At 45.6% G+C, this 21960-nt stretch overlaps 1 protein-coding gene across 2 annotated transcripts in view; it reads left to right on the forward strand.

Annotated features, from left to right (window-relative positions):
* The window catches only part of SFXN5 (sideroflexin 5), a 159739-nt gene that overhangs the window by 57481 nt on the left and 80298 nt on the right, over positions 1–21960 (forward strand). For both annotated transcript variants that reach the window (XM_039542387.1, XM_039542388.1), the window contains exons 7-9: positions 1489–1542; positions 6329–6385; positions 8744–8809. In XM_039542387.1, coding sequence (XP_039398321.1) covers positions 1489–1542; positions 6329–6385; positions 8744–8809 — 177 coding nt within the window. The remainder of the gene's footprint in view (positions 1–1488; positions 1543–6328; positions 6386–8743; positions 8810–21960) is intronic.

Raw genomic sequence — 21960 nt, forward strand, 5'->3', positions numbered from 1 at the left:
CCGTCCAACCTTTTTTACACCCTCTTGTTAGTTGTTGTTTCTCTCTTCTGGATCCTTAGCCTGTGAGTTGTACCCCCAAAACTGATGCAGGCGCAAATGAGTGGTGATCGTAGGGCTCACCTCCCTTCCTTTTGACAGATCCTTTTGGCTGTTATATAAGGTTTTACCCACCCCTCATCCTCAGCATAAATAAAATCAGAGAGGATGTCCTGGTCCAGAGTCCAAGAGTGTGGGTGAATCCACAGCCTTCTAGCGCCGAGGTCAGAGTGCTATCATGAGGAGCATTCTTTCTCCTGGTAGCATGGGGTCCTGTGAAAAATATACACACTCAGAAATAAAGGAAAATTTCATTGGTGGGTTCTGAAATAGACAGTCTTCACATTACAGATCCACGCTTGTCTCTCCACTCTAATTCCCAGAGAATTAGGTAGTTGGAGGGGAAAAAAGATAAAAATGTGAAGGTGTATCCCATTGTATCTACCCATTAGCTGACAATTCAGCTCACCGGGAGCTTTGTTTGTGGATTAACCTAAGGAGTTTCTTCCCTTTATACATCCTTCTCCATCCCTCTTCAGTTCCCTGCATTGTGGCAACTTTTTCTCTTGTGGAATGGGACATGGCCTTTCTGTGCTGCTCCCTACTTACCCACGTGAGGCCCAATATTCCCTCCCCTATTGGCCGAGTGAACATGGGACTGAACACCTGGCCCAAATTTGGACCTCTAGGGTCTTTGTAACTGTGGGTGTGAGGTATCTAAACTCATGATCATTAAAACAATTGGTCTCAACTAAGAGCACTTGAACTGCCAGGTGGTAGTTCCCTGTTTTCCAACATTAAAATCTGATCTCTTTTCGACATTTGCTAGAGGAGCTGCACTTCCAAACATTGAAACAATAAATGCATCAAAGAAAAATAAAAACCTTTCCACCCCCTGGCCAACCAATGAGAAATGATTTGTGAATTTCTCTGAAACATAATATTTAAGTCCTATTCCAGAGGGTACTTGTGTAAAATAGTTGATTAGCAAACTGTGGAAGTCCCAATAGAGTATTAGTCCTCAGAATAATACAGCTTCTAATACTTTGCCCTTCTGTACCAAGTTCCATCCAAGGATCTCAAAGCATGTTGCAAAAGTAATTAAGACTCATCCATGTGAGGGTGGGCAGCACAACCATCCCCATTTTACAGATGGAGAAACTGAGTTACAGAGAGGTTAAGGGGGAAGGTCAGTGACAGAGTTGGAAAGAGAATCCTGCTTTCTAGATTTCCATCCCCTTTCTTAATCCTGCTCCTTTGTATGATACTGGGCTACATCGTAAACCCTGACGGAGCAGATATATTCTCCACCTGTTGCCCCTCATCCACACATGAATAGGTGAGTAGAAAGCATCTCAGTGTGCTTAATACGTAGGAAGGCACTACAAACAGACTGACAGTTTATTCATTATGCCTTTTTTTTTTTTTTTAAATCGTTCCTCTCTCTTGTAGGTTGTTGGTCTTCTCCTGCCAAACCAGACGCTGGCGTCCACTGTTTTTTGGCAGGTAACAATCTTCTGCCATGGCACATTGAGTCTATGGTCTTATTTGCCAAAAGAAAAGCATAATTGAATTACATCTCCAGCATAAACCCAAAAAAATGACAGCGTGACTAAGGCATATTTACCTTTCTGCATCAAGAGCATCTTAGTTCATGAGAAGATAGTATGGCTGGATCTCATTGGAAATTTTTGGTAGGACTGGAGTATGCTGCAAATAAACCCATGGGGCTGATTCTCCACTGCCCTGCACATTGTGTTATCATTTACACCTGCATAAAGGAGGTGTAAAATGGTGCTGAATCCAAATGGTATTGCTATACACCCACTTTGCTCAGGTGTAAATGATGACACAAGGTGCAAAGCCATGGAGAATTAGGCCCTTGATGCTCACACCTTTGCTGTTTTGAAGACATTCTGTCAAGTCATTTAGGTTCCAGCCTTTACAACCCTTGAAAAGGGCATATTCTGTTAGAGAGACGGGGGGAGGGGGAGGTAATACCCTTTTTTAGACCAACTTCTGTGGTGAGAGGGACAAACTTTCAAGCTCCACAGAGCTCTTAGAATAAAAGAGCTGCGTGTGGATTAAAAGCTTGTCTCTCTCACCAACAGAAGTTGGTCCAAGAAAAGATATTACCTTCCCCACCCCCGTCTCTCTAATGCCCTGGGACCGACACAGCTACAACAGCACTGCATATTCTCTTAGTGAAATTCACAGGGCTCTGCAGCTTCAGAAGGTCCCCAAGGCAGCGGAACGTCAGTGGTGGCAGCAGAGCATATATGCAGAAGACTCCACATTTGCTGCATGGGCATCAGCTGACCGCTGGGCTCTGTGCCAGTTCTGCGTTCTGAATGGGGGCTTGGCTAATGTTTCTGCAATTACCCCCGTGTGGTTTCTTTGTACAAAGCTATTTAGGAGGGGTGTGTGTGTCTGTGTCTGTGTCTGTGTGTGTGTGTGTGAATTTGAGCCATAGTAAATGTTATCCCAAATAAACAATTCTGAATAATTGAAAAAATAAGACTTATTCAAACTGTTCTTAAAAATCTTTGTTTATTGCCTTCAAAGTAAATAGTGCTATAAAATGTCATGCCAGCCATGGAAGATCAAGGCATAATGCAGACTATCTAGGACTTTGGAAAGGTGCAGTCAACAGAAACCATAAGCATATCCTAGTAACTTGTGGCTGTATTTAAATTCAGCAAGGTAAGTTATGGCCACATAGTTCAAACGCTGAAGCTGCATCTTGTGCAGTATACAACTTTAAGAGGCATTGTGGCTGGAAATTTCTAGAGTTGTTCACCTCTCCCACTGTCATGATGCCTAAGAACTAGAGTTCAATCCGGTGCCTGCTGAAGTCAGTGACAAAACTCCCATTGATTTCAGTGGTGCAGGATCAGACACTTGATTATGCTACTCTTACTCATGTGCGTAGCCCCACTGACGTCAATGAGACTCCTGGCATACGCTAAGAAGAATGCATATGCATTTACTCAGTGTAAATAAGGGTGTCGGAATCCTTATTTGGAACTGGATATACAAATTTCAAGTCTCAGACCAATAGTAGAACAGCATTGACTTCACTGGGAGTTACGTGTGCTTATGTAGAGGTAGAATTTGACATGTGAAATGTAGGATTCTAACTGCTTGACAAACTGTGATCAGATGCAAACCCAGCCCGCAGCAAAGAAAAGGAACATAGCCTTCAACTTGACTAACTCGGAGCACGCTTGGGAGGCTGCTTCAGTGGTTCTCAAACTTTTTCTGGTTCAGACGGCCTGCTGGACCCACTGTCAGACCAAATTGCCCCAGATCACAGTGTTAACAGGAGAGGTTCATTTTGGGAGTGCTTCTCTCAAACTTCAGATGCCAACTTAATTTGTGGTGCAAAAAATATGGGGGTTACCAGACTTCCCAGGGAGAGAACGTTTTTGCCCCTCCATCCATGTTCCCTCCCTCCCTTCTTCCTCTGTCCCCATTCCCCTCCATCTGTCCAATTCTCTTTTCCCTCTCCTTTCCACCTTTTCTGACTCCGTTCTGTTTCTTTCCCTTCTTCTCTCCTTTCGGTATCATTTCTCAGGTTCTGACCAGCAGCTGGAGGAGAGCAGCCCCGTGCGCCTGCACTGACATACTTTAACCACAGCACCTTGAGTACGCATGTTGCAGTCCAGGGCATGTCAGGCCCCAGACTGAGGTAAGCAGTCATTGGAGCAGCATGAGTGGGACCCTCTCAGCCTTTGGAGTCCCATTTTTGCTGAATTGAGGGAGTGTTCAGAACGCCCTCCCTCCAGTAGATCTTTCCTGGATGTAGGGGGAGTGGCCCTACTACCATTGCCACCCCCTCTGAACTCTGCAGACAGGGGGAGTGGGCCAGCCAGCCACCTCCTGAAGAGTCCAGAAGTGTATCAGCCAGCCACCCCAGAAGACAGCAGAGCCAGGGAGTGGATAGCAGGGCACTGATCCATCCCCACTCTAAAGACTGCTTAAGGTAGGAAGGGAATGGGGCAAAACTTGTCCCAGTTTTATATTTTTGAGCTGAGATTCTGGTTGGTAACTGGGGTGGAGTTGTGGGATGGTGACCAAGCAGGGGTGAGTATTGGGTTCTCAATGAAACCCAATTCTACCTGGGTGAGGGCTGTTACAGCAGTTTCTCTAGCTCTGCTCGATGGGACACTTCAGTGGAGTTTGATTAGTGGAGCTTTATAAAGACTCACTTGGAAACCAGGACAAATTCCCAGCGCCTATTGCCAAACAAAATTCTCACAAATCATATTTTTTTAGCATAAAAGGCAAATTTTGGTGGCCCCGTGTATTCCTTTATGTGAAAGTCCTGAGATCAATAGGAAGAACATGCTTGTGGGCTATCACTACTGCTTTTACCTAATTTGGTCTTTCTGTGCCTATGCCCTCCCCACATTTAACCACTCGGTGACTGTCTCTCCCCTTTCTTCTTTCTCTCCTCTCAGGTTCTGGCCATTAGCTGGAGAAGAACCAGTAGTATCCTACTCTTACATTGAAGCACATTACGTGTGGCACCTGCTTTGGGAGTGGGGTGGGGAACCGTAGTTCTTTTAATTCACAACTGCTGTGGATAAAGCACTTCAGTTCAAAAGCACGGCGCTACTCTTCTCCAGTTGCCAGTACTGTTGCTGACACACTTCCATTGGAGTAAATCCTATCCTAGAAGTCAGAGGTGGAAATACCAATTAGATCATCCAGTCCATATCCCCAAAATGGTACAGTAGATTCTTTCATGATCCTCATACCAGCCTCCCATGAACCCCCAGTTTGAGAACCACTGAGTTTAATGAGGGTCTAAAAGACAGGCTGCTAGGGCCTATAATATCCTGCAACTTTATATAAGGGATGTCATGGACCAGAGCAGGAAGAAGAATGTTTAATGTTAAAATTGCCATGTTCTGTAACCCTTCAATGATGCTATCATTTATGAAAAGAATTTTAAAGAAGGTTTGATCTTTCCAGCTTTAGATCAGTTTTTATCGCAATTGTACTGTTTTAATTTAGGGTGTGTGTGTATTTTCTAGTTTTAGTGTGTGTCCATGTCCGTGTGAATTTAATGCTGGTGAAAAGGGGAGGGTCAAAGACACTGGGATGTCAACCGTAGGGCCAGGGGTGGGGTGCAATGTAACAAAATGGTGACAGTGGAGGTTACCAAACTGAGACACCCCCCACCCCCAGACAAGTGGGAGAGATCAACCTATTTGTCTTTCTTTTGGGGACAGCCCCTAAAGGGATCAAACAGCCACTCTTCAACATAACACCAGTTGGGGAGACTATCTCACTATGTGTATGTACCGCACCTAGCACAATGGGACCCTGATCCCTGTTGGAACCTCTAGGGGCTACTGTAGTACCAATAATAATAGGAATAGCACAAGGCTGTTGTTCTGGGATAGCTGTAATAGGACATTTAAGTCTGAGCACACCCACTGTTTTTACTGGGTTTTCTTAAGTATCATGAAAATATTCCTGTCAATAGATTTTGTAAAACTTTTATTAAAAAAAAACCTAAATTTAGGGTCTAAACTATCTGACAGTGTCCCTTTTAAACTTTACTGTAGCTAATACTGTAATCAGAGGACCAGATTCATTGTCCAGTGATGTCAATTAAAAGACACCCCTGGGCTTAAAAGGGGAGTGGATTGGACTCCAAGGCCTGGTCTACACTGGGGAGGGGGGTCAATGTAAGATACGCAACTTCAGCTACGAGAATAGCGTAGCTGAAGTCAACGTGTCTTATTTCGACTGACCTCCCGTCCTCACGGTGCGGGATCGACGGCCGCAGCTCCCCCGTCGACTCCACTTCCGCCTCTCGCCCTGGTGGAGTTCTGGAGTCAATGGGGAGCCCGTTCGGGGATTGATTTATCGCATCTAGACGAGACACTATAAATCGATCCCCGATAGATCGATCGCTACCTGCCGATACGGCAGGTAGTGTGGACGTACCCCAAGTGTGCACAAAGCCTTAGAAATGTGCAGGGGTGGCAGTTGTTTGTGTGAGTGTGTATGTGTGTGTAGAGTGGATAATGCACATTTCTGCATTTAGTTTTCCTCTCTGTTACCCGTGTACTTTCGCAGACATATAACAGTATTCTCCTTGATATCACAAAGCTTCCGTGACCCAGTGGGAGGTATAATTGGATAAAGTGGACTTTTCTGTATCATGTTTGGAGAGGGGGGGAGTTTTGTTTTTTTGCAGCAGTAGTAGCATAGATACATTCTCTTTTTTAAAACAGTTGTTTGTATCTCTTATTTCCTTTTGTGTCCTTTTTAGTGGTTGAATCAGAGCCACAACGCATGTGTCAACTATGCAAACCGAAATGCAACTAAGGTGAGGAGATGCTACATAGGCAGTATCTACAGTAAGTCTGATCTTTTTTGACACTGAAAGCGTAATTCCTGAATCTTGGACTTTAACAGAAACTGCAGGGTAGGTGCCACAGCAGGTTTATGGATTGGCCTTTCTCCTATGGAGCCTTCACTATTAAATTGTCTTAGATAATAAGTGGACTGAGTTTGTGTTTTCAGTCTAGTCCCTGGTTGTCCTTTGATCAAATCCTCAAAGTACCAAAACCAGGGTTATTGTTCCAGAATAGCAGGGCTGTTGCTGGTCTGGGTTTAGGTGATATAAGCAGGTGTAGTTCCTATTCTGCTTGGTAGAATATATGCATGCTGTATGTAATTCTAATTTAGCTCCTTCCTAGGGGTTTGACTTTATTGGTAACTCAAATAACCTCAACCAGACGTAAAACCAGTCCCCAAGGCAGGAACTCTCAGCTCTAGAGTCTGGTTCCTTCTGGTACTTGCTGGTTAGTGCTAATAAGAACCATCTGCTAATGTGATTCCTCAGTATTCAGTCTACACCTTCAGACAGGTTTCAAGCATTTGAAATCAGGGTGACTGCATAGAGGAGTTCTGCAGGGTCCTAGAGTTCATCCCTCCTCTTTACAGATGCTCTGGCAGAACTTGTTAGATAAAGCTAGCACAGGAGCTGTACGGGCGTGCCGTCTGTATCCAACGCTCTCATTTTCAAGAGCATTTAAAAGTGGGGATTCTGGGCCTCTTTCCAGACACCAAGCTTCTCTCTTCTCCAGTACACTTGACACCCACTGATTTGGGGAGATGAGTCAGTTTCTCTTCCAGATCTTGGTCTCCTACATGGCAGACAACATGCTGCCGCAACTGCCATTTGCCCAGTTGATAGTCTTGATTGGTAAGAAGTGACATAATTTAACATAGTAAAGAGAAAATATGATGGATATTTGGCTTTTCTGAGGACAAAAGACGACTCCACGATTAAATATACAACCCCTAGTGGGAGGCGGGGGACAAGTCCTTCCCCCATTTTGTTAGTATCCATGGGGTGTTCCTCTCAGTGCAGTTGCAGAACTAAAGTTTTCTTACTCTGAGTCTTTCTTTTGCACCCCGTCCCCCCAAACTTTTATGTTGTTGTGTCACTTCTCATGATGTCTGAGAGCTCCAGGTATGAAGCTGAATTAGAAGCCATCGGACTTACATGCAATAGATTCTCATTAAAAGCTAAAAGAAGTTGTCAGGTCAAGATAACCTTTCAAAGAGCTATAGTTAAATCAGAAAGCTTTGGGTTCATAATGCGTGTGCGTGCGTGCGTGTGCGTGCGTGTGTGTGACTAGTTCTGCCACTTTGCCAAATCGCATTTACGTGTAATATTTCCAGGACAAATAGTAAATTTCTGGTGCTAAATAAATAATTTTCCAAGTCCTTTAAGACAGTGGGTCTCAACCTTTCCAGACTACTATATCCCTTTAAGAAGTCTGATTTTTTTCTTGCATACCCCAAGTTTCACCTCACTTAAAAACTACTTGCTTACAAAATAAGACATAAAAATACAAAAGTGTCACAGCCACACTCTTACTGAAAATTGCTGACTTTCTCATTTTTACCATATACTGTAGTTATAAAATAAACCAATTGGAATATAAATATTGTACTTACATTTCAGTGTATAGTATATAGAGCAGTATAAACAAGTCATTGAAATTTAAGTTTGCACTGACTTCGCTAGTGCTTTTTCTGTAGCCTGTTGTAAAACTAGGCAAATATCTAGGTGAGTTGATGTGCCCCCTAAAGACATCTGTGCACCCCTGGTTACAAACCACTGCTTTAATCCACTGGTTTTCAACCTTTCCAGAATACTGTACCCCAGAATACTGTCTGATATGTTCTGCGTATCCCAAGTTTTACCTCACTTAAAAACCACAGGGGGCCCACAAAGGTAAATTATGTGCATCAGCCCCAGCTGCCCAGTGGGGCTCAGGCTGAAGCATATAACTTAGCTTTGCAGGGCCCACTGTGGCATTGCCCTGCTTGCCACCCCAAACACCAGCCCTGCCCTTGTGACCCTCCTAAACACATCCCGTGACCCCCAGGTTGAAAAACACTGATCCAGATGAGTTGACGTATCCTCTGGAAGACCTCCACGTTCTCCCAGGGGTATGTGTACCCCTGGTTGAGAACCACTGCTGTAACCTACTCCATCAGGCTGTAACTCCTGTTGTTTTGGCAATCCCACTAGCTAACAATGCCACGTAGAACCCAGCAGCTGTGACAAAACCAAACATTTTTAAACTAGTAGTAGTAATAATTCAGAATTATTTTCATACCCAGAATTCTGTGTTGAAATTGTTTTCTTTTTCTTTCCTTTCCAAAGCCTTCTCCAACATCCAAGTTCATCCAGGGCTACTTGGGAGCTGTCATAAGTGCTGTCTCAATTGCAGTGGGTAACATTTTATATTTCTCTCCTCTAAAGAAATAACTTCTCCCCCATATTAATTTTGTATTTTTTTGAGAGATGGTTTGTTTGAAATGGCAAATGGCTTTACTTTAATAGACATAACCTAGATTGGAGATCAAGAAAAGATTGTTAACACTTAGGGCTTTCTGTCCATAGGCACCCAGCCTTTGCACCACCAAGGCATTACGCCCTACTAAGGCTCTGACTACATTACCACTTATGTCAGCAATATTTACGCCACTCAGGGGTGTGAAAAACATACCCGAGTGACATAAGTTTTACTGGCATAAGTGGTAGCATGCACAGCGCTATGTCAGTGGGAGAGCGTCTCCCGCTGACATAGCTACTGCTTGCTCATTGAGGCAGTTTTATTCTGTCAGCGGGAGAGCTCTCTCCCATCGGCATAGAGCGGCTACGCGAGCGATCTCACAGTGGCGCCGCTGCATTGGTACAGCTGTGCCACTGTAAGCTTGCTAGTGTAGACGTGGCCTTAGCTCTATGTAGTAGAAGTCAAGGTTATGGCTTCACTGAAAAGTTAGCGTTATTTACACTCAAGTTAATTCCCCCACTGTATAATGGCACTTGAGCTGCATAGAATGATGGTATTTGGATCCAGCCCGTGGGATTGCCCCCCGTGGCGCCGCGGGCCCCAGGCCCTAGCCTCCAGGCACCGCCCCCCGCAGCTCCCATTGGCCAGGAACAGGGAACTACGGCCAGTGGGAGCTTTGGGGGAGGTACCTGGAGGGATGGCAAGGCCAGCGCACACGAAGCCCTCCGCCTCCCCTCCCCCAGGGGTCGCAGCGCTTCCTGGAGCGGCGCGGGGCCAGGGCCAGGGCAAGCATGCAGGGAGCCTGCCCTGGCCCCGGTGCATGCCACTGCTACCCCAGAGCCTGAACCCCTCCTGCACCCCGTCCCCCAACTCCCTGCCCTAAACCCGCTGCCTGCACCACGCACCCCTCCTGCACCCCAATCCCCTTCCTTCAACCTCCTCATACGCCCCGCACCCCTCCTCTGCCCCAATCCTTTGCCCTGAGCCCCTTCCTGCATCCCACACCCCAACCCCCTGCCCTGGCCCTGTATACAATTTCCCCACCCAGATGTGGCCCTCCGCCCAAAAAGTTTGCCCACTCTGGGTTAGCCTCGATGGGTGGGCCAGATTAAAAGCACCGCTGCACTTGAGTTAAGGGTTTTTGTCTGGGGGCAGGATTTTTGTTATGGGCATTATTCAAGTTGTAACCTAGGTAAACTCGGCAGTGAAGACAAGCCCTGACAAGTTTACATCCCTAAGTTTATGGCTTAGTGGTGTAACAATCAGGTTTATAATTCTTAGACTTGCTAGAAGCACAAGTTCAACTCAACTATTCATCATCTGTGTAGAGTAGATACTTTTCCAGAGTTGACTCGGCCATTTTTCTTTTCAAGGTGGGCTTTCACATATGGCCTGAAAAACTAAGGTGTTCTGTTTGCTCTGCTTGGACATTAAAGATCCCCTGGCAACTTTTGTAAGGGCAGGGATTTGCCCTGTTATCTTGGCCAAAACGTCCCCCAGCTCTCACTTTCCTGCAGTTGCTAGTAGGCTACTGCCCTTCACAGCAGCAGTGGGTGTTTCTGTGGTGTTGTCTATAAATAAAATGCTCAGACCTATGAAGTCAACGTTACCTGAGTAAGGACAGCAAGATTGAGCATACAATTTGTCGAATGTTTTGAGATTGTTTGGACTGAAAGTATATACATTTTTCTGACACCCTTGTGTTAGGGCAAGTCTACACTACAAAATTAAGTCGTCTTAAGTTACATCAACTTACAGCCTCTGCAGTAATTCAACTGCTTTTGCATGTCCACACTATGGTCCTTGTGTTGGCGCGCATCCTAACCAGGAGCGCTTTCACCATTTTCACTGTAAGTGTGGCCATTATGGGACGGCTTCTGAAAGGCAGAAACAGTCGATGTAAGTAACGCAGTGTCTACATGGACACTGCGACGACCTAACTACATCAATTTAAGCGCCATGCCTCTCGTGGAGGTGGAGTTATTAAGTCGGTGTAGTGGGCGAGTTACATCGGTGGGAGCTCCATTTTAGTGTAGACACTTACAGAGTTAGGCTGATATAAGCTGCCTTACAACACCCTAACTCTGTAGTGTAGACTAGGGCTTAGTCGTTTTTCTTCCTACGTGTAAATTTCCGCCTCTGAGTGTAAATTACACTCATTTTGCACAATTACTGATTGTCATGTTACTCTGCTTTACCACTTACATTCTACATACAACTTCCACCACAATTTATGTAACTGCTGAATTTGTGCTAGTTTCTTCAATATTTCCTCAAGCAGTTACCTCCCACCCCAGACCTTTCCCCCCAACACATACTACCTATTAGCCCCCCAGGCGCACACACAGAGCAGGCAAATGCCTGGGAGAAGATTCGAGCCTTTCACCATTTCCTGAATGTCAGTAGCTTTCATGTCAGCAGAAAAAGTGGATTCCAGATGAGGGACCCTCCATTGACAAAGCTCAGCCCTAGCCCATAACAGCCACATCTGTGGATTGTTAGCAGGGGCATCCTGGCTGATCTCATTTGTCATAATGATACATCACAAGGCACTGTGGCCTCTCACATATATTTGTACTGTAAGTATAAATGTAACATTCATATTTATTATTAATCCTAAATCATTTCAGTCCAGTTAGCCCATCCTGTTGGAATTATAATCTGAACACCACATCTTTCAGGCCAGTTTTTACTTTGTTTGCTTATATAGTGTCATTGTTATACAGTGCCTGGCCCTATCAATTTGAGTAAAAGTAGTCTCATTCACTTGGAGCTCCCTTCCTTTTAGGGCAGTTTTGAACTGAGTAAGATCCTCCTGCTGTGCGGAGATGAGACTTTTTCCAGATGCAGTGATTTTACCTGGTAAGCGGCTAGGTTAATAACCAAAGTAAAGTTTCTGAAACAGGTATTCCACATCTATCTGTTAAACAAAAAATGATTTAGAAAGAGCCTTAATTTTTGTTCCCTGGGATTCTAAGGCCTTAGACCTCATTAACTGATCTCTGCTGTCAATTAGCAGCAAATCACCTCCCAGTGTGAGCCTATTAAGACTAGATGACCTGAAAACAAGTGCCATTATCTCCAGTGGTCTGCAGAGACCTTGTATTAATTAAAGTGAGTCCCTTCCATGTTTGCAGTGTGCAGGTGACAGAAGGAGGAGAGCTAGTGGCGGGGAGGTGGGGAATCAGTACAGAAAGGTCATGACAAGTCAGTTGATTTGAGATCATCTTTTCCATAGTTTAAATACCTTTTGTCTTTATCTAACCACGGTGGGCTAGGTTCTGCTCTCAGTGACGCCTGTATGACCAAATCAGGTTGCAGGGGTGTAACTTACCACAGAATTTGGCCCTGTGTTTTTAGCAATTAACCCAAAAGCTCTGTAATGCTTTATAAACAAGCGTTTCCCCATTACCGCAAAAGTAGCATTTACTGGTTTGCACTGCCTTGTTAATTCTTACAAATCTAGTTCCTTTCTGCTTGACTCATTTATTGGTCCTGTGACTTTCGTTTACACATCCAGTGCCATAGGTGGTAACTTTTTTTTTTTGAGCTCTGTTTCAATCTGGCCTCCGTGCTGTGCATTCCTTTAGGAGGCTGTCATCTTTTCTGGGGATCAATTAAACATGTTTTCTTAGGGCAAAGGGGTTTGTTTGGCTCTTGCTTATCCTATTGCACTCAGGTGATGTCAGTGGAGTTACTCCTGCTTTTCATCAGTAGAAGTGAGAGGAGAATCAGGCCTGATGGTGTTTGTCAGCTTTTGTGAACAAATTCTACTGACAATAAACAAGATTTTCATTCAGAGGCAATACTGGTCTAATGGTTTGAGATTGCGACCAGGAAGGATGGCTGTGTGGTTAGCGTGCTAGCCTGGGATCTGAGCTCACTTCCTTCCACTACCACAGGCTTCCTCTGGGACCTGGGACAAGTCACTTTGGCCCAGCTTTGCAAAGGTATTTAGGCTCCTACCTTCTGGAAGTTAGGAGCCTAAATGCCTTTGAGGAGCTGAGCCTTTGTCTCTCTGTACCTCAGTTCCCCATCCACACAATGGGGAAGCTCGCATTTCTCTACCTCACAGCGAAAGTGAGGATAAGGACATTTAAGACTGCGATGCACTCAGCTGCCATGGTAAGGGAGGCCAAATGAGCACCTAAGAGCCAGACAGGAGATGTAGGTCAAAATGTTCAAATTGGGTGACTGAAGTTAGGTGTCTAAAGAACTGGTCTGATTTTCAGATGTGCTGGACACCTGCAGCTCCCAAATGAGGTCAGCAGGAGCTGCCACTTCTCAGCATCCCTGCAAATCAGGCCACTTATTTAAGTGCCTCAATGTAGATTAATTCGATTAGCTATAGGGACCCATGTCTAAAGCTTTTGGTCCTGGAACCTGTTCCCTCTCCATCCACTGATGCACAATGTAACTTTGGGCAAGGAAAACTATACCCGGTCCAGGAATTTATTTCTTCACCCACCCAATCTCCAGATAAATTAGCCATTTAAAAACAAACTAGAGAATATACTTTAGGCAATAATCCTGCATTGGCTGAGGAAGAAGGGGATGAAGTCACAGATTTAACAGGTTTTTTCCATCACTGATTTATGTAGTTTTTCTAGGATATTCTGCAAATATATTGCCTCCACAGACATACATTTGCTTCCTGTGTTCTGGGCAAGAATAGAGGAGGGAGGGTCAGAGGTGAAAGTAAGCTGGTACTGGTAAGAAAAGGAGACTGACTGACGGAGGGAGAGAGAAGCCTGCTCCCTGCATAAGAATAGTTTAAACTCAGCTGTTCCCGGATGGTTCAGCCCCCAGGGCTAGGTTTCTGGCATCCTTGTTAATTTCACTCACAGTAGCTTGGGGGAGGGGGTCTAGGGGAGGGTGTGTTTGACCATGGCAGGGGCAGTCCTTTTTTGCCCCCGGGATGAGGGGATCTCTCCAATACTAATATACACAACAAATACAAGCATTTGGCTGCACAGCTTAAATCCAGAGCTAATAAAAGCAGGTGGAAGGGGAAAACTCACTGTCACATTGGTTTCTCGGCTTCTCCCTCCCCCTCCTCCAGCCAGGCTGCAGACAAGGCTCTGCATTCCTTCCCCCCAACACACACCACCCCCAGCAAGGGTTCTCCTCTAGGCTCTAGCTTGCAGTAGGGACAATGGCTGAGATGCCTGCTGCTGCTGCCTGCAAAAGAACAGTTTAAACTCAGCTGTTCCCTGTGCAGTTCAGTGCCCAGAGTTAGGAGCCGTTTCAGGCATCCTTGTTAATTTCACTCCCAGTTGTTCTTGGGGGTGTGTGACCGTGGCAGGGGCAGTTCTTTTCTGCCCCTGGGATGAGGGGATCTCCTAAACACAATCAAAATCAGGAACCATTTCCAAGTTCAAATCTATCCCATTCCCTCCCCAGCAGAGGATCATGGTTCTGATGTCCAAACTGCTTGCAGATCCTCTTTGAAATGTTACTGTTTAAAAAAAAAACAACAACAACAACATGGAGAACATGGTGGAAACATGATGATTAGGGTTTATTTTGGGCAAAGCAATTTTGCTAAAGCAACTAAAGATTCACAGGGAAAGCAAATAGCCCCCATAGACAAAACCACAAACAGATTGGAGGGGAAAACTGAATATTCAGGGAAATTATTGTGCCTCCTTTGAAAGAAATAGTAGTTTTCATTCCAATCCACCCTCTTTATATATTGATTTAAACACCTGAAATGTCCTTAGGACATCGGGTGCAATCTCAGATCTCTTTTTGTTTTGTCCTGCCTGCAGAGTGCAGAGGCTGAAATTGACAAAACTTTCTCTAAGTATCTTGTATATTTCATGAAGGCTATTCCAGTTGTCCTGGCGGCCGGGCTGGGGCCAGGATTTAAAGGGCTCCGGGCTTCCCTCAGCAGCAGGAGCTCTGGGCCCTTTAAATCCCTGCCCCAGCCCCGCAAAGCTCGGGGTTCCCCCTGGCGGCCAGAGCCCAGGGCCCTTTAATTTGCCCCTGAGCCCCGTGGGGCTCCCAGCCACCTCTGCAGCTGGGAGCCCCTGGTTGATTTAAAGGCCCTAGGTCTCCCAGCCACAGCTGGTTCCCCAGTGCCTTTAAATCTTGAGAGGCCACGCCTCTTCCGGATGAGGCCACGCCCCCCTCAGGACTCCGGCAGTACCGGTAAATCCTGTAAGTTACTTTCACCCCTGGGGAGGGTAGACATGACTCTTTAGACAGAGGTGGTCTTTACCCCCACTGAGCACATATGTAGAGCTAAGCTAACTATTTTAAAGACTGTTGGATCGATGCAACACATCATACAACTTCCAAGAGTGTGGTTCTGAGGAAGCAATATGTTTAAAGGATTCTAGTTACTGGTAAGTAACCTAGATTTATTTTTTTATCCCTCTGTGATTTTGGTTTATTTTTATCTTGTTCTCAGTATACTTGCCAAAGCAAGCCTTCTTTCTGCCTTTTATTTTGATTGCTATATGCTTAACTGATCTTCTGAACGCTAAGCCAGAATTGTTCTTTTTCAACAATCAGAGTCCTGTTGTTAGAGCTTATTTACCCAGTATGGATATCTGGCCGCTGTTCACTGTGGTAATATGTGAAGTACAATTAGTATCAGCTGGTTTTCCTAAACAAGACAGACAAAGCCAGGGAACATTGATAGGAATTGAGAGAAACCAGGTATATTTTAAAATAATTTTTTTTCCAAATATTCCAGCTCCAACAATTGTAATAAGTCAGAGGGGTTTATAATGATCTGAAAACCCTTTACTTGTAATCATACACCCATACCTGTAATTTGTCAAGATTTGGGAAGGTGAAAAATGCTATGTAAGCGAAAAGCTGAATAATTTTTGCAAGCATCGTAATTGGACATGGTTCTTAGGTTCTAGATCCAAATGTGCCAAAAGTGTAGGTATTTATACCCAGGGCTTTGGTTTGAACCCATCACTAATCCCAGTACTGAACTGCGAACCCTTCCAGCTTCAGAGTCAGCTATCCAGTACACTTCCACTGTGATAACAGCCTCCGTTTGGGGGTCAGAAATGCCCCTTTAAAGCTGTGCTGTTTCTTTGACATAAAGCAGCTCAGTAAAGAATCGCGTGCAGCTGTGGAAATGTCACCAAAACAATCAGCCCAATGCACAGCATGGTGATCAAATGATTCTGCAGTAGGTTGTTGAACCAGAGGTTCATGCAACTCCTGTGCTATCAAAGGGGTGTGTGTTCCGTCAATCAAGCAGTTGTACTTGTGTTCAGTTGTATTACATTTTGGTGGCAACACCAGATTACCAGAAAGACACTGATAATTTGGCAGGAATTCAAAGAACAAAACAAAGGATCAGGACTGAAGGGACTGAGTTACTAGGAAGGTTAAAAGCGCTACATATGTATATAAATTGTCTAAAGAATGCCTAAGAGGGTACATGATAACAGCCAGTAAAGATAAAAAGAAATGGAAGATTTAGATTGAATATGGAGAAACTTCCTGACAGTGAGATGTATGGGGCTGTGGAATAGTTTCCTTAGAGAAGTGGTGCCTGCCCCGTTGTTTTGGGCTTTTAAAACTAGATTGTACAAAGCACTGTAGGCAGCAATCTCATATTGGCTAGGCTAGGAGATGGACTGGATGATCCAATAGGTCTTTTCCATCGATGACTTCTGTAAGTCATACTACGAGGAGGAAAAATGGCAATAGAGGGACTGATATAAAAGTGATTTAGAAACATTGGCTGGGGGGAAGAATAGAATGATCCTGGAATGAAGCTTAAAAGAGTGTTTTAAATTAAAAAAGGAAAAAAAAAATCCAAAGAGTGGAAGACGGGGAGGTAGGGAACTATGTGCAATAGAAGCAAGCGTTCTTACCACTGATTGGTTTTCTGTGGCTTGACAAGCAGTGTGGTTGATGAATGGTAGTTCTCCTGGTGTCTAGGCAAGAGATCTGGCGCCAAGCCCTCCTCCCCTTTCAGACACTCTGGACCTGATTCTCCTTGCACTTATGCCATTGTAGCTTCAGTGGTTTAAGCAGAGTTACTCCCAACTTACTCCAGTGTTAGTGAGCAGAAAATCAGGCTCTCTGTCCCTAGGCTCCCCTGTGAATGATTTCCAAAGCTGGCAACTAAACCTGCTTAGCCTACACCATGCTCCCGGCAGTATCCATTAGTCCAAAGGGCTGCCTGGGTGGGGGGTCTTCACTGGCTCAGCAAGCCACGGAAAACTAATTAGCAGGTAAGAAATTTTTTGTTTTTCTGTGGCTTGGCTTCCCGGTATGGATGATGGGTCTGGTTAGCAACACCCACCCAGGGAGGAGAATGGGAAATTAACAGCCAGCTAACTGAACCGGCTAAAGTGACAGGAGAAGAAAGTTGGGCAGTCCGGGAAGAGAAGGGAAGGAAGAGTGCTCCATTGAGGAAAGCCATCTATGGGTCAGTAATAAATTATTTTCTTGGAGCACTCTATATACCAATGCTTCATCTGCTGGCAAAGGCAGGTCCAGTCAGTAGTGATTGGTGAAAGTGCAGCTGACAGTCCAGAGCTCATCCAAGGGAGGCCTCTCTTCTGTCTATCCAAGAACTGGCTCTCACAGAATGGGCTTGAAGTTGAATCAGGGAGGGGAGGCTCGCAGAGGTATAGGTGATCAGGATGGATACAGCAAGGGAGTATGGTCAGACGTGCTTTAATCCTCTTGCAGGAACCCTTGAGGATGAAGAAGGAATAGGGCTTTCCCCCCTCCTTTGTTCGTGACAAGTAGATCTTCAAGGCTCTACAGACGTCCTCCAGCACTTGGATTTCCAACTGCATCTGGGGTTTCCTTCTGCAATTGGGGTCACAGCAAACATTGGGGTGGGAAGTCTCCTGTTTAAAATGAAAAGAAGCTGGGACTAGTGTGAAATGCTGCTTTTCCCTTAGGTAAAATGAGGTGAGCGATTGCAGGCCACTGCTGTGAGCCCCCCTCACCCTTCAGGTGGAGGTGACACTAGTCTGAGCGCTGTCATCCAGGAGAGCATAGTAGAGGCACAAAGGGCCTGGAGCAGCCTGTTGAGGTTCCAGGGAGGGAGCAGGGACATCGCTGGAAGCTTAAGGTAGGACATGGCCTTTAGGAATCTAGTCACAATAGGGTTGAATTTCCTACAGATACCCCTAGTGGAGCCCCTCGGGCTTTCGAGGTCTGAAGTTTGGATCCCTGTGGAGCTAGTTGAGATGCCCTCAGGTTAGAGAGACTCCAGGATGTCTGAGTGAGGGGGATTTCTTAGACTCCAGTGGAACCAACACCAAGCTGAGAAGATGGCCCACGTTTTGTAGTAAGCAACACAGGGGATTTTTTTTATGAGAGCATGACAGAGTGTGGGGAACTGTCAGAAATAACTGCCTTTTAATTAGGAAGCTTCTTTTATGAGCAGCCTGAATGTTAAGACTGTCTGCTTCTACCTCAGGGGACACGTGGAAGGGCTGGTCCGGAGGGTACCCCTCTCTCCTGTCACCATAACCCTTGGGTGTTGTGCTCACACCTACATCTGCTGGGGGGAGCTCTGAAATGAAGTGAGGACATCCAGTTTGGAGCTGCTCATACTGGCAGGTGTCTGGGGCACTGCTCGGCTGGCATTTCAGACACACAGGCTCTGTAATAAAATACTGGAGGGTACCCAATTAGGGCACCTCATGGAAGCCTGATTTGGCTGTGCAGTCTTCATGGCTCCTCTCTCTAAAATGGCCCCTCACTATGGGACACCTGCTGCCTTCCTCACCAAGGGTATGTCTACACAGCACTTTGGAGACTGCAGGAGTGAGTATCCCAGCCTGGCTTGACAAACTTGGGCTAGTGAGGCTCAAGCTAGTGCTCTAAAAATAGCTATGTAGACAGTGCTTTGAAGCTGCTGCAGAGCCGGGATGCCAGCCCAAGCCAGAACTTCGAAGCTCTGTCTGTACAGCTGTTTTTAGAGCGTATGTGCGAGCCCCGCTGGGCCAAGTCTATAGATCCAGGCTTGGAGCTCCTGTGGGCTCCAAAATGCATGTGGACATACCCCAAGAGACCAGTGAGCTTGGAGCCAGAGGGCCTGAAAGGAGAGGGCCTTGGCTCCAAATCTTTGCCTTCTGGTTGGTCCTTTGCTGCCTGGAGAGAAACCACCCACTGACTACTCTGGGGAGCCGAGACGCAGCATAATAGTTAATGTTATATGGGGCCTTACTTCTGTAGGTCTCAAAGCACTTTACAACGGAGGAATGCTGTTATTATGATCTGCATTACACAGTGAGGGTAACTGAGACACAGAGAGCTTAAAGGACTTGGCCCAAGGTCACCCAGAGAGTCTCATAGATTTTAAGGTCAGAAGGGACCATTATGATCATCTAGTCTGACCTCCTGCGCAATGCAGGCCACAGAATCTTACCCACCCACTCCTGTAGCAAACACCTAACCTATGTCTGAGTTATTGAAGTCCTCAAATCGTGGTTTAAAGACCTCAAGGTGCAGAGAATCCTCCAGCAAGTGAATAGAATAGCAGTTCTCAAACTGTGGATCGGGACCCCAAAGTGGGTTGTGACCCCCACCAGGGCTGGTTTTAGACTTTCTGGAGTCTGGGGTCAAAACTGAAGACTGAGCCCCGCTGCCCAGGACAGAAACACAGGGGCTTCAGCCCTGGGTGGCAGGGCTCAGGCTGCAGGCGCCCTCCCCCAGGGCTGAAGCCCCCCTGCCACCTGGGGCTTGGGCAGACTCAGGCTTCAGTTTCTTCTCCTGGGGTCTTGTAGTAATTTTTGTTGTCAGAAGGGAGTCGTGGTGCAGTGAAGTTTGAGAATCCCTGGAATAGAAGCCAGAAGTTCTGGCTCCCAGTCATGTGTGCAGTCCACTAAACCAAAGGAGCCTTGTAGGGTATAATGGAATAAGATGGGTGATATACTTCATTGTGCCAACCCCTCAGCTGGTGTTAATCACTGTAGCTCCAGAGCAGCGCCACTGAATCATCAATTTACTCCAGCTGAGGCTTTACCCCTTCCAGCCTCTAATGAGCAAGAGTTCCAGAAAGAAAACATTGGGCTGTCTAGGGGGCATAAGGGGAACTCGGCAAAGAAAAAGACATAATACTTAAATTAATTCTTTACTTTGGTGTTCTCGGAGCAGGAAGGGAAACTGGCACTGCAATGAGACATACATTTTCTAGAGGAGGAAATCAGATGCATGTCAGATCAGGTGAGAAAGGAATCCAATGACTATCAGGAGAATGGGGAAAGCTAGAGTCAGCCTCAATCTGGCCTGGAACTCCAGAATACGCAAGCAGATCTCTAGCCGATACGTTTTGAAAATGGCAGTCCTATAAATTTTGACTTTGTTCCAATATAGAACAAAAATATTCATAATTTCCTGCAGAAGGAAAGTGTCTGACCAGCTTCAGTGGGAAGATTGAAAAAGAATAAGAAGTGAGCAGACAGCCTTGGTAACTCAGTGTGGAGAAATGTAAGGTAATGAGGCTGAGGACAATAAACAAGAAAATAAATTATCTGCAGGGATGTTACATTGAGTGTAAGCTCTCTGTTAAGTGGAAGGATCAGAGGTGGTGTGGGATAACACTATCATACCTAGCTTGCATCAATTATTAGCAGTAAAATAAAGGGTAACAAAAATCTGCTGTATATACATAAATTCTGAGAGGGTTAGCTTAGTGATTTAGACAACAATCTGAAGTGCACTGAAGTCAGTAGGACTCTTTTTATTGATTTCAGCAGATTTAGGTTCTGGCCTTTAAGCATCCAATTTGAAACATTTAAGTTCCTCAGAACCAAAGGTTCAAAGCCTTCCAGGATCATCCAACGTAGATAAACAGAGTTCCAGTCAGTACGGTGCGTAGGAGGATCTTTTGGACAAGCCTTCAAAACCAACATCCTGCCTGCTTTGTGTCAAGATCCTATGGGATTTCTCAGAAGAGTAAGGGCTTTTTCCAGTGTCCTTTGGCTAAATTTTTGACCTCTCCCCACTGTGCAATGTGCTGTTTCGCTTATGGCTCAGCAGGTTAGTTGTCTACCTGTTGCCCTCCACCCCAGAGGGGCTGTGTGATATTGTTGGCATCACTCTGATCTCACACCAGGATGGTCAGGAAGTTATACCGGTGAGAACCTAGTGTAAATGAGATCAGAATTAAGCCCTGTATGATGATGTGTGTGTGGTATAGGCAATTCCACATGAAGGCATCGGTGGTGACTCATAGTTAAGACTGCGCATGGAAAATAATGTCTGTATGATTGCCATTGACCAGGCTTTCCCATGGGTACAGACTAAATTTCCAAGAAAAGCTGGAAGTAAATCCAGTCATCAGCTAGGAATCATGGGACTGAGCATATGTTTGTGTGAGCCTGTTGCCCTCTGTTGACTGCAGGGTTGTTTTGAATTTCTCCATCTTAAAAAACGGAAGGAGAAAACAATCCATATGCTTTTGTTTGTATTGTATAAGGCTAATGTGTGTCTTTGTTGTGTGGGCAGCATAAGATCTGTGTTGTCTGTAACTGTTCATTTATATTCTTTTAAGTGCTTGGGTTTTGTAAATTAAGTGACAGCTAACAATGCATTGATTGCTTAGCAACCTTAACTGGATGTTGGAAGGGCAGAGAGGGTGTGTTTGTGTTTGGACCATAATAAATAACATTGCATATCAGTGTCACCCATGCTTACTCATTGCAGCAGCCTGTCCCCTCCTGTCAGGGCCTGTAACATGGGCTATCTGAGCTACTGGTTGTTGGAGCCAGGAGTCGAGTCAGGATCAGGTCACATACCAATGGTCAAAGCCAGAGTCCGCAATGAAGCAAATTCAGCAAGCAGGAGTAATGCAGCCCAGGGAGGGTCAGCGAAAATATTGGCAAATGCTTGTAAGAAAGGGTCCCGCTTGGTCAGTGCCGAGTGATTCTGTTCTAGAAAGGGAGAGGCCCACACCAGGGCCTCCCCAGAAAGCAGGCTCAGTACCAGCCCCACATTAACTTGATATCTGGCATGCTCCTGGGGCTAGAGCATAAACAGGGCTCTGCAGTGGGTACCGAACCCGGGAAACTTACTGCCGGTACCATCTCCTCTCTGGCAAAGGAACTCTGGGCCCGGTGTCGTAAGAGAAGCCGAATGG

This window comes from Mauremys reevesii, linkage group 5, assembly GCF_016161935.1.
Source record: "Mauremys reevesii isolate NIE-2019 linkage group 5, ASM1616193v1, whole genome shotgun sequence".
Lineage (NCBI taxonomy): Eukaryota > Metazoa > Chordata > Testudines > Geoemydidae > Mauremys > Mauremys reevesii.